This window comes from Podarcis cretensis (assembly GCF_951804945.1).
Source record: "Podarcis cretensis genome assembly, chromosome: 2".
In the NCBI taxonomy this organism is placed as follows: domain Eukaryota; kingdom Metazoa; phylum Chordata; class Lepidosauria; order Squamata; family Lacertidae; genus Podarcis; species Podarcis cretensis.
Window position 1 is genome coordinate 111,711,103 of NC_137171.1, and position 13,169 is coordinate 111,724,271.

Genomic DNA, 13,169 nt, shown 5'->3' on the forward strand with positions numbered 1-13,169 from the left:
CTCGGCAGCCGCTCCCAGTCACCAGTCTAGCTGCCGCATTCTGGATTAGTTGTAGTTTCCGGGTCACCTTCAAAGGTAGCCCCACGTAGAGCGCATTGCAGTAGTCCAAGCGGGAGATAACCAGAGCATGTACCACTCTGGCGAGACAGTCTGCAGGCAGATAGGGTCTCAGCCTACGTACCAGATGGAGCTGGTAAACAGCTGCCCTGGATACAGATTTGACCTGTGCCTCCATGGACAGCTGTGAGTCCAAAATGACTCCCAGGCTGCGCACCTGGTCCTTCAGGGGCACAGTTACCCCATTCAGGACCAGGGAATCCTCCACACTATGTTTACCTAGTCCCCTGTTCACTGGGGAGACAAATGAATCCTGGGTGTAAACCTGCTTCCGTTAAAGGTACTGAAGCAAAATATCTCTGCACACTTTGATAAAGGCCTTTTCTGGATCCCTGGGGTGATTCTAGGAAGGTCTACTTGTTCCTGAGGTTTGGAATTCACTCCTGAGGAGACAGGACTGGAAAACGGAGACTCTGGAAGAAGAGGGCAGCTGAAAGGAATCTGGCCTAGACTGGAGGTGAAACCAGACATGTGGAGCAATGCTCCTGAGATAAACCCCACAGCAGACCAAATGTGAGCTGATACCTTTTTGGACACCTTGGCCAAATGTGACCCATGGAAAGCATAGGCAAGTTTCTGTTGATGTGTCCTTTCCCCAGAAGTAGATCCCAGCTTCCCATAAGCACCAGTTTAGTCGCTCTGAGAAACAGGATGCTGGAGGAGATAGGTCTTTGTTTTGGTCCAGCAGGGCTCTTCTTGGTTGCTGTACTGATTTAATAGGTGGACCTGTTTTCCTATTGTGCTGCTGGGTGCTGAATATGTGCTTCATACGTATCTATATTTTTCCAACTGGCAAAGCTGGGTACCTTGCTCTGTTGCAAAGAGAGATAGTATATAGAGACTATCAATAAATGGGATTCCCATTTGGATTTTAACTAAGTTTTAATTCCTACAAAACTCACTGTCTCATTGACCCTGATCTTGAGAGACCATTGATCAGAGAGCTTTTCTTATATTCCCCAGGGAAGATCTTCTGAAGCGATGTTGCTACTGCTAAGTCAGAGCAACGAAAGGTGTTCCATTCTAAGACTGGGTGTCAACATTTAACTCGAAAATTCAATATCTCAAAAGACACCTATAAAACAATGAACAAATGTATTGTAGATTGAATCAATCAGTTAAAAGGCACAAGGTTAATCAAATAAAAGTGGGTTACTAGTCCTCAAGAATACCAGATGGCAAATCCCCAGTTCTCAAACATAAAGGGGTCACAGGATGCCAGCAAGTGCAGTTTCTGGCAGAGAAGCAACTCTGTGCAGGCACCTGCAGAATTGGGTGGAGTCAGGTGGCCAAGTACGTTGGTGCAGTTGTAATTAAACAGAGATGCACTCACTGGTCTCAACCAATGATTCTTATGAGAAAAGGAAGTCTAAAAAAAAAACAACTTTGACAGAGACCACTTGGACCCTGTGATGCTGAGTGTGCTAGTCACTGTCGCTTGGAGTCGAACATTTGCCTCTGCAGCTCCTGTTGCTGTAGCTCAGCTTCCTTCCTTTAGTTCATGTTCAGCTTTCTGTGCACATGGCTGGGGAAATAGCATATGCGGACCTAAACATTCGGGAAATGCCTTCCTGTTCAAGGATTCCGATGCCTCGTCCTGGCAGGAACTGCAGTAAGTGACTCACTTATTCATGTATTATTCTTTTCTGCAGGGTAATTAATCTGCAGGTGGTTTACAGAATCTGAAGTCCTCAGGTTCTGTTTTGTGGGTCTCTGCTAAATCCTTTTTTCCTTGCTGCCCAATGTAGTCGTCTGGATAGTCTTCAGACTGATGCATCCTTCTTTTATTTTAGAAAATTTAATTTAACTACAAAGGGTGGACATGCTAGAGGTTTACAATACATGAACGGTATGGAGAGACTAGAAAGGGGTTTGTTTTTTTCCTCTCCTTTGCATAATTCTATGAAGCCACCTGATAAAAATAATTGGAAGCAAGAGAGGCTAATGAAAGTATTATTTTCCTTCATGTATTTAGGAAAGGGCTCAGTGATGGAATGCAAGCTTTGTCTGCAGAACAATCCAGTTCATTAAAAAAAATATTATTTATGATCCTCAATTTTATACATTTCAATACTTTTACAATCATTTTGGCATTTTGAAACCCGACTTCCTTCTTTCTGTAGTCCCTTAATTATTTTATTTTATTGTATTTTCTGCATATTCCAGATTAACTTTATTCATCTACTTTAAGTGCATCTGCAGGTCATTACAATAATCCTGCCAATGTTCTTATCTGTTTACAGTTTGTAAATATTCAATAAACCATTTCCATTCTTTTTTTCAAAAAAGTTTGTTATCTTGATTTCTTATATTTCCGGTAAGTTTTCCTGTTTCTGCGTATCCTGTAAGTTTTTGTATATCTTCTGCTTTCATCGGGACTTCTTCTTCTTTCCATTTTTGGGCAAATCACATTCTTGCCACTGTAGTCACATACATGAATAAATTTCTATACAGTTTGGGTAGTTCTGTCCCTATAATTCCCAAAAGAAAAGCTTCTGCTTTTTTTTTAAAAAAACACACAATTATTATTTTAAACATCTTTTTCAATTCATTACATATTATTTAACTCACTCTAGGTGGGGCTGCCCTTGAAGCTGACCCAGAAACTCCAGCGGGTGCAGAATGCTGCAGTGAGGCTCCTTACGGGGTCCTTGCCATGGGATCACATTCACCCAGTGCTATACCCGCTGCACTGGCTCCCGGTGGAGTACAGGATCAGGCTTAAGGTGCTGGTTTTGACCTTTAAAGCCCTATATGGCCTAGGACCCTCGTACCTATGGGACTGCCTCTCCCGGTATGCTCTGCGGAGGACCTTACGGTCTGCAGATAATAACACCCTGGAGGTCCCAGGTCACAGGGAGATTAGACTGGCCTCGACCAGGGCCCTGGCCTGGTGGAACGCTCTGCCACAAGAGATCACTTTAGAGCTCCATGTCTGAGCGCTCCTTCTTTTGCCCTGGAAATTTCCCCATGAAAACCTGCTCTTAAAGCTGAATCGGTGCAAACAGTAACCCACAGAAAAACTGAATTGCTCTTTGTTGTGCTTCAGGTTTAAAGAGGGGTGTTTTTGTGAGGAAAGCAAGAAAAGAGCACTCAGACATGGAGCTTTAAAGTGTGAAAATGTGCCTGGAAAGTGGGGGAGGGGGGAGGTAAGTGTGGATAAGCCCACACTCCTCCAGGACTCCTCCAGGCAGGTATTTTACTGTGGATGTATCCTGCAGCATGTTATTGACACAAGAATAGTGCCTCATTGGTGGAAAGCCAATGTCTCTGAGGGGCAGACAATTTTGTATAAACTGCCCTGCTGCCTTGTGGGAAGCTAAAGTATCTGGTGAGACTGCAGGACAGTGGAGAGAGTATGGCGGTGATGGGAAACCAATTCATGAACCAAGAACTTGTATATTGACCACTAGTAATGAAACATGGGACGCGGGTGGCACTGTGGGTTAAACCACAGAGCCTAGGACTTGCCAATCAGAAGGTCAGCGGTTCGAATCCCCACGACGGGGTGAGCTCCCATTGCTCGGTCCCTGCTCCTGCCAACCTAGCAATTCGAAAGCACGTCAAAGTGCAAGTAGATAAATGTGTACCGCTCCGGCAGGAAGGTAAACGGCGTTTCCGTGCGCTGCTCTGGTTTGCCAGATGCGGCTTAGTCATGCTGGCCACATGACCCGGAAGCTGTACGCCGGCTCCCTCGGCCAATAAAGCGAGATGAGTGTCGCAACCCCAGAGTCAGTCATGACTGGACCTAATGGTCCGGGGTCCCTTTGTTGTTGTTTAGTCGTTTAGTCGTGTCCGACTCTTTGTGACCCCATGGACCAGAGCATGCCAGGCCCTCCTGTCTTCCACTGCCTCCCGCAGTTTGGTCAAACTCATGCTGGTAGCTTTGGGAACACTATCCAACCATCTTGTCCTCCGTCGTCCCCTTCTCCTTGTGCCCTCCATCTTTCCCAACATCTGGGTCTTTTCCAGAGAGTCTTTTCTTCTCACGAGGTGGCCAAAGTATTGGAGCCTCAGCTTCAGGATCTGTCCTTCCAGAGAGCACTCAGGACTGATTTCCTTCAGAATGGATAGGTTTGATCTTCTTGCAGTCCATGGGACTCTCAAGAGTCTCAGGGGTCCCTTTACCTTTACCTTTAATAATGAAACATATGTTGTAGGTATTTTCCCACATTTATTATGCTATTTTTGTGATATACAAATGACATGAGAAAGCTTGTTATACTTATTTGCATAACATTATTCTTGTTTATAAAACCCAGTAAGTAAAAAAAATACTATGGCAGAATGTCATAGCTTTGATCCAGAGAGAATTAGGTTTTCATAATTGCAAACAGAATTCTGTACTAAGAATCTTAGTTTTGATCCAGTATCCTTTATAATTTGTGTTTGTCTACTGCAGTCAATATTTTAGTTATGCACTGTATAAATAAGTAATTGATTTGATGTAAGTTGATCTTCTATCTATATTAGCTGAATTGCTAGCATTTTTAAAAAGCAAAAAAACAAAAATGAAGGATCTCTTTTGGATCTCTTTTAGAACTGTACAAAAGCTTGTGTGAATTAAAACTGCCCTGTAGCTACTGAATCTTGTACTTCTCATACATTGTGAATATCATATTTAAATAAAACACTTTGAGTGTAAATCCCACCCAAACCCCGACTTAATATAAAACAAGGTTATTTGTGCAGGCAGTAGAACCCATAATTCATAATGTCACACCAGCATCAGTTGCAATCTCTTTACACCAAAAAGCATACAGTGGTACCTCGGGTTACATACGCTTCAGGTTACATACGCTTCAGGTTACATACATTCTGGGTTAAGAACTTTGCTTCAGGATGAGAACAGAAATTGTGCTCCGGCGGTGTGGCAGCAGCAGGAGGCCCCATTAGCTAAAGTGGTGCTTCAGGTTAAGAACAGTTTCAGGTTAAGAACAGACCTCCAGAACAAATTAAGTACTTAACCCGAGGTACCACTGTAGTTCTTTTATCAACTTTTAATTCTTACAGATGTCCATAAGTATACACAGGGCCTTCGCGTTGCTCTTGGAACTGCCTGCGCTGTGATTCTCCTTCTCACTCTGGCTGTACTAACGCTGATAGTTTTGGGTGAGTAACTGAGTTCTTAATGTTGGTTTCTCCAAGAATATTTGCAATCCTGTGCAATTTAACCCTCATTGGATTTAGTAGCATTTGCTCCGAGGTGGGAATAGGCTTGCAGCCTGAGAGTGTGAATACAGATAATGTTTCCTTTCGCAGTCCAGTAAACGGTGACCATGCTGGAAAGCTACTGTTACTCTGCTTTTCATCAAAGGCACTGATCAGCTGGTGAATAGAAAATAGTGTGGACATTTCAAACTTATTTATTTATTTGAGAAACACATTTGTATTCCATTTGTCCAAAATGTTCGGGTTAATTTGCGAAAACCACACACGTAAAGATAGCATAACAATAAACAATATGAAAAAACGCACACAACAACAAACAAAGCAGCAAAGAAAACATGCACACACACAAGCTGCGATCCTTTGCCTATTTACAAGGATCGGAAATAAAATCCACTGAATTCAGTCGGATAAAAACTACAGTTTCAGATCCAACTGTGACTGTAACCTGCCAGGCCAACATGCTATGTGGCTTCTGTTACCACAGAAGAATATAAAAAAGTTTGCTGGATCAGGCCAGTGGCCCATCTAGTCCAGCATCCTGTTCTCACTGTGGCCAAGCAGATGCCAGTTGGAATATTTTAATATTCCCATGAATGCTCCTTGATGCCCTGCTTGTTTTGTCCCAACAGCAGGGTTCTTCATCATTTGTTGACAGGTTTGTTTTTGTTGTTTGGTCATTTAGTCATGTCCGACTCTTTGTGACCCCATGGACCAGAGCACGCCAGGCACTCCAAACATATGTATCTGTCAGGGAACTGCCATCGGCTCAGGGGCGAGTGGGGGAAAGACGGGTGGATTACAGAGAGCCCCCAAAGATTGTGGGAAGCAGCACCTCCTCAGCGGAGGAAGGAAGCCACGCCTCTAGTGAGGAGGAGATGCAGGGCTCGGAGGAGGCAAGGCGGTGCCAGGACACCTTGCCTGACCAAAGCAGGGAGGAGGGAGGTCCCCCGTTTCCCAAGCCTTCCTTGTGCAGTAGGCTTTCGCACAGAGAGGGGAGGCATAGACTGGGGGTCAAGAGACTACTCTGCTGGGGAAGATTTAAGGACCGCCCACTCTCAGATTCTGTTAGTGAATGAGCAAGACATGGAATAGAGGTGCTCTGCATTGTAAAGGTTTTTAGCACCAATAATAAAGCTCTAGAACAGACCAGTCAGGCATCTTGCCTGATTGCTCTTGAGCAAGCACCCGATAGCCATAACAGTATCCTATGCCTTCATGACGCCTGCTTCTTGGGAGAAAAGCAGTGACAAACCTAGACAGCATCTTAAAAACTAGAGACATCACCTTGCCAACAAAGGTCCGTATAGTAAAACCTATGGTTTTCCCAGTAGTGATGTATGGAAGTGAAAGCTGGACCATAAAGAAGGCTGATCGCTGAATAATTGATGCTTTTGAATTATGGTGCTGGAGGAGACTCTTGAGAGTCCCATGGACTGCAAGAAGATCAAACCTATCCATTCTGAAGGAAATCAGCCCTGAGTGCTCACTGGAAGGACAGATTGTGAAGCTGAGGCTCCAAGACTTTGGCCACCTCATGAGAAGAGAAGACTCCCTGGAGAAGACCCTGATGTTGGCAAAGATGGAGGGCACAAGGAGAAGGGGAAGACAGAGGACAAGATGGCTGGACAGTGTTCTCGAAGCTACCAGCATGAGTCTGACCAAGCTGCGGGAGGCAGTGGAAGACAGGAGTGCCTGGCGTGCTCTGGTCCATTGGGTCACGAAGAGTCGGACACGACTAAACGACTAAACAACAACAACAACATGCCTTCATGAATTACATTCGGCTATGTAACAAAACAAAATGGCTATGTTTCTTTTCCTGTGCAAGAAAAACAAACTGTATCCCAGCAGTTACCCATAACAACGCAACACTATAAAATGTATTTAGTTTTGCAGCCTAAAGAAAGACCAGAGGACACCACCACCATCACCAGCGCCACTAACTCTGAATTTAAGCTACAGCTGAAACGCTATATGTGCAGCTCTCCAAACAACAGCGGAACAGGTAACCCCAGCCACTCATGGATGACTCATGCTTTGTGCATGTGTACCAGAAACACTGTCTGGACGTCAGCCACTTCCATCTTCCAAATGAGATTTACTATTAAAACACCATTTAAAAGTTTTACTTTTAAAACATGACACAGAATTCAGATGTATTGACTTCTGCATCCTCCTAGAAGGGCTGCTCAAATTAATTCTCAGCCTAAGCGATTATGCTGTGGTTCGCAAATGTCTTTTCATATCTCTATAATGGAAAGAACCTTGCAGGCTTCGTTAACCCACAAACCCCAGGATAGCGCCAATGGGATGTTCACATTCGCCTTCTATGTAATGGCCAGTGTGCTTCTAGTTATGTCCTGGTCAGAAGAACTGCTAGGTTCACCGGCCTATGGTCAGTCCTTTCCCAGACGTGTGTTAGCATCTCTCCACAGTCGACAAATGTTTAACTTATGCACGGTCTAGGAGTCTTGTGAATTAGGATCTTTCAATGTTGGCAATAGTGTATATTGGCAGATTTCCCTTGTAACTCTCACTCACACAGCTTTTAAAAATGGGGATACAGTGGTACCTCGGGTTAAGTACAGTGGTACCTCAGGTTACATACGCTTCAGGTTACAGACTCCGCTAACACAGAAATAGTGCTTCAAGTTAAGAACTTTGCTTCAGGATAAGAACAGAAATTGTGCTCTGGCGGCGCAGCGGCAGCAGGAGGCCCCATTAGCTAAAGTGGTGCTTCAGGTTAAGAACAGTTTCAGGTTAAGAATGGACCTCCGGAACAAATTAAGTACTTAACCCGAGGTACCACTGTACTTAATTTATTCAGGAGATCCGTACTTAACCTGAAACTGTTCTTAACCTAAAGCACCACTTTAGCTAATGGGGCCTACCGCTGCTGCCGCACCGCCAGAGCCTGATTTCTATTTTCATCCTGAAGCAAAATTCTTAACCTGAAGCACTATTTCAGGGTTAGCGGAGTCTGTAACCTGAAGTGTATGTAACCCGAGGTACCACTGTATTTATTAAGTGTGCACACAATCAAAACAGACACATTTCAACACTTCCGTGGGAATAGCTCAGCAATAATGCGTAACCATTAACATCAGTGGGGGAAGCTCAGTCACAACATGCACTAAATAACCCTAAGCTTTATTAAACTAACACACAACACACAGACAAGGAGCAAGCAAACAAGGTGTAAGATGTGATATAGGGTGTAAAGTTCAGCACAACTCTAGCCTGCTCTCCCTCCCTGGACTCACTTTGCAGCCTAGGCCTCAGCTAGGTGAAGCTGGACACGGAAGACCAAAGGGTGGTTTCTAAAACAGTTACACACACACACACACACGTAAAAAACAGATGTGAAGGCACAGCCACACACACACTCAAAGGTAGAAAGAGGAAGCAGGTGTGGAGGCTACCTAACTTTCCTTTGGAAAACAGGATAGGATGATTACTTTGGTGGATGATACTGAAAAATTGGAACTGAGGCATGTTGAAACTGTTGCTGCAAGTTAAAACATGATATATATATAGAAAGGGAAATTCCTGGGTGCCCAGATCCATGTTTGGGGCAAAGTAAAGTCTGGAAATATAGGCTGTTAGACCTCGAAAATATGTCTTTCCAATTGTATTCCAAAAAAGTCTTGTCTTCCCTCAGCATAGGAAAAGATCACATGTTTAGTATGTTAGAAATGGTTTACTTACAAACTCTTTAAAGGTCACATTCATGCTCCATATACCACTCAGAAAGTTTGCACAGGCAGTAAAACTTAGTTTAGTTCCAAAGTGGTGGAAGTTCATAAATTATTGGCATAGGAGCACAAGATTGGCTTGTGAGTGTCATGCAGCCAGGCTAGAGCAACCAGCTTAGCCTCTTCACACGCTGAGTTCATCAGTAGTGACATTGCGTGGGGAGGGCCAGAGGGGTGTTGGCCCCAGGTGCATTTCCTCCTCATGCAGCCTTGCAGCATTACAAAGGCAGCATGAAGTCAGGTTCTGATGTAGTTTCCTCTCAAAAGAGAGGGAAATGTTTAACTAGTATCTGAGACCGCCTGGGATTCTACACGTTACTCAAAACTCCTGGGAAGAAGGGAAGGACATTCATATACTGAAATAAATAAAGCTCCCCTTTGCAATGAGACATTTTGTAACATGCAATAAATTCTCAGATTCTCCCCTCAGGGGGAAAATAAGAGCATCCATTTATGCATGGAAATATTCTGCCTCTTGCTTTTCCTCTCTACCACTAGAGGATGCCCCAAACTGCAAAGTATGCCCCAAGGACTGGGAACTGCACAGGGACACCTGCTACTGGATCTCTCAAGCTGTAACAACCTGGGCTGAGAGCCAAGAGGACTGCAGAGGAAAGAACTCCACCCTGCTTGTGATTCGGGACCAGCAGGAGATGGTAAATATGCAGCTTATGAGAAATGTCTAGCCAACAGGGATCCAGTTGAAGCAAAGCCCACAAGAGGCTTCTGTGGGACCTGTGATCCTTCAATTGTTGGACTTCAGCTCCCATAAATCCTAACCATCCGTCAGGATGCTTTATTCCTCAACAGCACATGTAACTTTGCTCAATGACATTTGTATAGATCTTGTAAGTGTTCAGAGGGCTTTACATGCATGATCCAATTGTAATCCTTATAGCAACCTTTTTAAATGCTCAGTATTATTATGTTCTGTAGTGCAGTTGGAAGACTAGAGGCTCAGAGAGCAGCTTGCCTGAGGCCACCTAGTGTGTTCATGTTATGGCAGACGTGAAATTTGAAACACGGACTTCCTGGTTCAGACTTCATTCTCTTCACCCTCCAACAAAGTGTATAAAAAGTAGCAAAAAATGCACTTAAATTGCAATCCATCCATCCATCCAATCCCTTGAGCCTTGCTGTCAATCCTGCCTTGGCCTAAAAGTTGCTTTAGCCAGCCACTGCTGAAATCAGAGACACATCTCCACAATATTAAATATACATTAGTTAAAATGCATGCAGATTTGTACAGAAGGTCCTTATACGCACATACAGAAGTAGGGGACCCCCTCCTTTACTCAGCTAAAAAGATTTCCAACTGGGTCAGCTGAAGATGGATAAGGAGCAGGATGTGGAGCAATGAAGCTGATGTAACTGAGCATGAACTGTTGATTCAGTGGTCAGAATGGCAACATCCAGTGCTATTTTTCTAGAAAAAGAGGTGCCAGAACTCACCATGAAGACCTCCCTTGTTTTCTTACAATGTTAACGGTACCCACCTGAGAGGTGCCAGAACTGAGTTCTGGCAAGTTCCAGCTGAATGCCCTGGCAACACCCTTGTCTGTTCCATTATAGGCAATCATAAAGAATTTGACAAAGGAAACCTCGTACTGGTTGGGATTCACAGCAGCCAAACTCTCTGAAGAGTGGAACTGGGAATGGATTGATGGATCCCCCTTCAAGGGAGAACTGTGAGTAGATCCAGGTGTGCACAGATAATTTCTGTATTTTTATATTTTTTTATTGATTTATATGTTAGCAAAGAAGCATAGACCTAGTGATGTAAATAAAGCACAGAAATAAAAAGAAAAGGGAGGCCTTAACAACAACCTTCAAATCTATGCATACACAAATATAAATAAAACTATGAACTACCAATATAAATAAAAGAGATGCCTTTACTGATGCCAAGGTATAAGTTTTCATCTGTCCCAAGAGGCATCTGGTGACGTCTGTTGGTATTATTTTTATTTTTATTTATTAAACTTATATACCGCCCTATACCCACAGGTCTCAGTAAGTTACAACTTAAAATCACAATACAGGTATAAAAACACAAAATACGTTTTTATAAAAGCAGCCCAAGAGCCCCCCTCTCCCCAATAGATTTTAAAAGGACATTGGGTGTCAATCAGCTGTATGTCAGTCAGCTGAGGATAAATAGCTCACCTCTTGGCATGAAGAGAAAGGTTTTGATGTGAGAAATGAAAACAGTATCCTGATACTGAATGACAGAATCTTTTCTCTTTTTTTTTTTTTGAAAAGCAACAACAAATTATTTCCTTTATTCTGCAGGTTTACAGTATCGGGCCTTGCTGAAGCAAACAGCTGTGGGGTGATAAGGCGAAATAGAGTTATTTCTGACACATGCAGTTCTTTATCTCATTGGATGTGCATGAAAGCAGCTTTCCAGATATAAGCACAAAATGGGGCCAAGTGTTGGAAGTAAGGAACCATCTCATTCTGAACAATGAGTTGGCCCCTGACTTCTTGTGCAGCTTGCAAGATCGCCTCCAGCCCAGAATAGTCTGCAGTTGCCAGGATGCTCCTTAACCGACTTATGGCAGGAAGCCAAAAGCCCTAGTAATAACTTATGTATTATGGGTAAGGTTTTATTCCCCAAATGGGCAACTGTCATAAAATCCAAACCTTTGCTAGTGTATTGGGACAAAAGCAGCCAGTTTGTCAGTTCCCTTGAGTTCCCTTTCATTGATTTATATGAATATAATACTATTCTAATGCAATTAAGTGAAGAATCTGTAGCCAAAGGCAAAGGGGAGTTTTTCCAGATATTTGTTGTTTAGTCGTTTAGTCATGTCCGACTCTTCGTGACCGCATGGACCAGAGAACGCCAGGCACTCCTGTCCTCCACTGCCCCCCGCAGCTTGGTCAGACTCATGCTGGTAACCTCGAAAACACTATCCAACCATCTCGTCCTCTGTCGCCCCCTTCTCCTTGTGCCCTCCATCTTTCCCAACATCAGGGTCTTCTCCAGGGAGTCTTCTCTTCTCATGAGGTGGCCAAAGTACTGGAGCCTCAGCTTCACAATCTGTCCTTCCAGTGAGCACTCAGGGCTGATTTCCTTCAGAATGGAGAGGTTTGATCTTCTTGCAGTCCATGGGACTCTCAAGAGTCTCCTCCAGCACCATAATTCAAAAGCATCAATTCTTCGGCGATCAGCCTTCTTTATGGTCCAGCTCTCACTTCCATACATCACTACTGGGAAAACCATAGCTTTAACTATACGGACCTTTGTTAGCAAGGTGATGTCTCTACTTCTCAAGATGCTGTCTAGGCCTGTCATTGCCCTTCTCCCAAGAAGCAGGCGTCTTTTAATTTCATGGCTGCTGTCATCATCTGCAGTGATCATGGAGCCCAAGAAAGTAAAATCTCTCACTGCCTCCATTTCTTCCCCTTCTATTTGCCAGGAGGTGATGGGACCAGTATGTTGGCTATTTGCAGTATGGTAGCGCTGCAGAGAGCTTGCTGGGGAGATCATGCATTAAAAAGAAAGGGACTCAAAATAACTTAAGCAAGGTTTTAATTACAAAAAACAAAAACTCCTTATACACTAAATACATTAACAACAAACCAGACCCAACCACAGACCCAACCCCCAACCCAACCCCCAGGGTAATGGGAGAGCTAGGTGCTGCTCCTTATATACTACAACCAAATGCTGACACACCTTAATCAGTACAACTCAGCAGCACCTGCTATGTTTCACAGCTGTAAAGCTGGGTCTCGTTATTTTGCTCTGGCCCTTGCTCTGGCCCCTTAAAGACATACACATTGGGTGGAACAATGATGAACCTTTACATTTAAAGTAACCATTCAACACAGTAGCCATGATCTTCGTTTTTTTTTACGTTGAGCTTCAGACCATATTTTGCATTCTCCTCTTTCACCCTCAATAAAAGGTTCTTTAATTCCTCCTCACTTTCTGCCATCAAGGTTGTGTCATCTGCATATCTGAGGTTGTTGATATTTCTTCCGGCAATCTTAATTCCGGCTAGGGATTCATCCAGCCCAGCCTTTCGCATGATGAATTCTGCATATAAGTTAAATAAGCAGGGAGACAAAATGCAGCCTTGTCGTACTCCTTTCCCAATTTTGAACCAGTCAGTT

General features: G+C 43.7%; 1 protein-coding gene across 2 annotated transcripts in view; it reads left to right on the forward strand.

Annotated features, from left to right (window-relative positions):
* Positions 1–1,586: 1,586 nt before the first annotated feature.
* Positions 1,587–13,169, forward strand: part of LOC307209015 (killer cell lectin-like receptor subfamily B member 1B allele A) — a 250,274-nt gene continuing 238,691 nt past the window's right edge. Inside the window, exons 1-6 of one of the 2 annotated variants that reach the window (XM_079964095.1) lie at positions 1,587–1,729; positions 5,131–5,229; positions 7,178–7,294; positions 9,543–9,700; positions 10,617–10,732; positions 11,337–11,844. In XM_079964095.1, coding sequence (XP_079820221.1) covers positions 1,639–1,729; positions 5,131–5,229; positions 7,178–7,294; positions 9,543–9,700; positions 10,617–10,732; positions 11,337–11,460 — 705 coding nt within the window. In that variant the 5' untranslated portion in view covers positions 1,587–1,638 and the 3' untranslated portion in view covers positions 11,461–11,844. The remainder of the gene's footprint in view (positions 1,730–5,130; positions 5,230–7,177; positions 7,295–9,542; positions 9,701–10,616; positions 10,733–11,336; positions 11,845–13,169) is intronic. The other variant, XM_079964096.1, reaches the window with a different exon arrangement.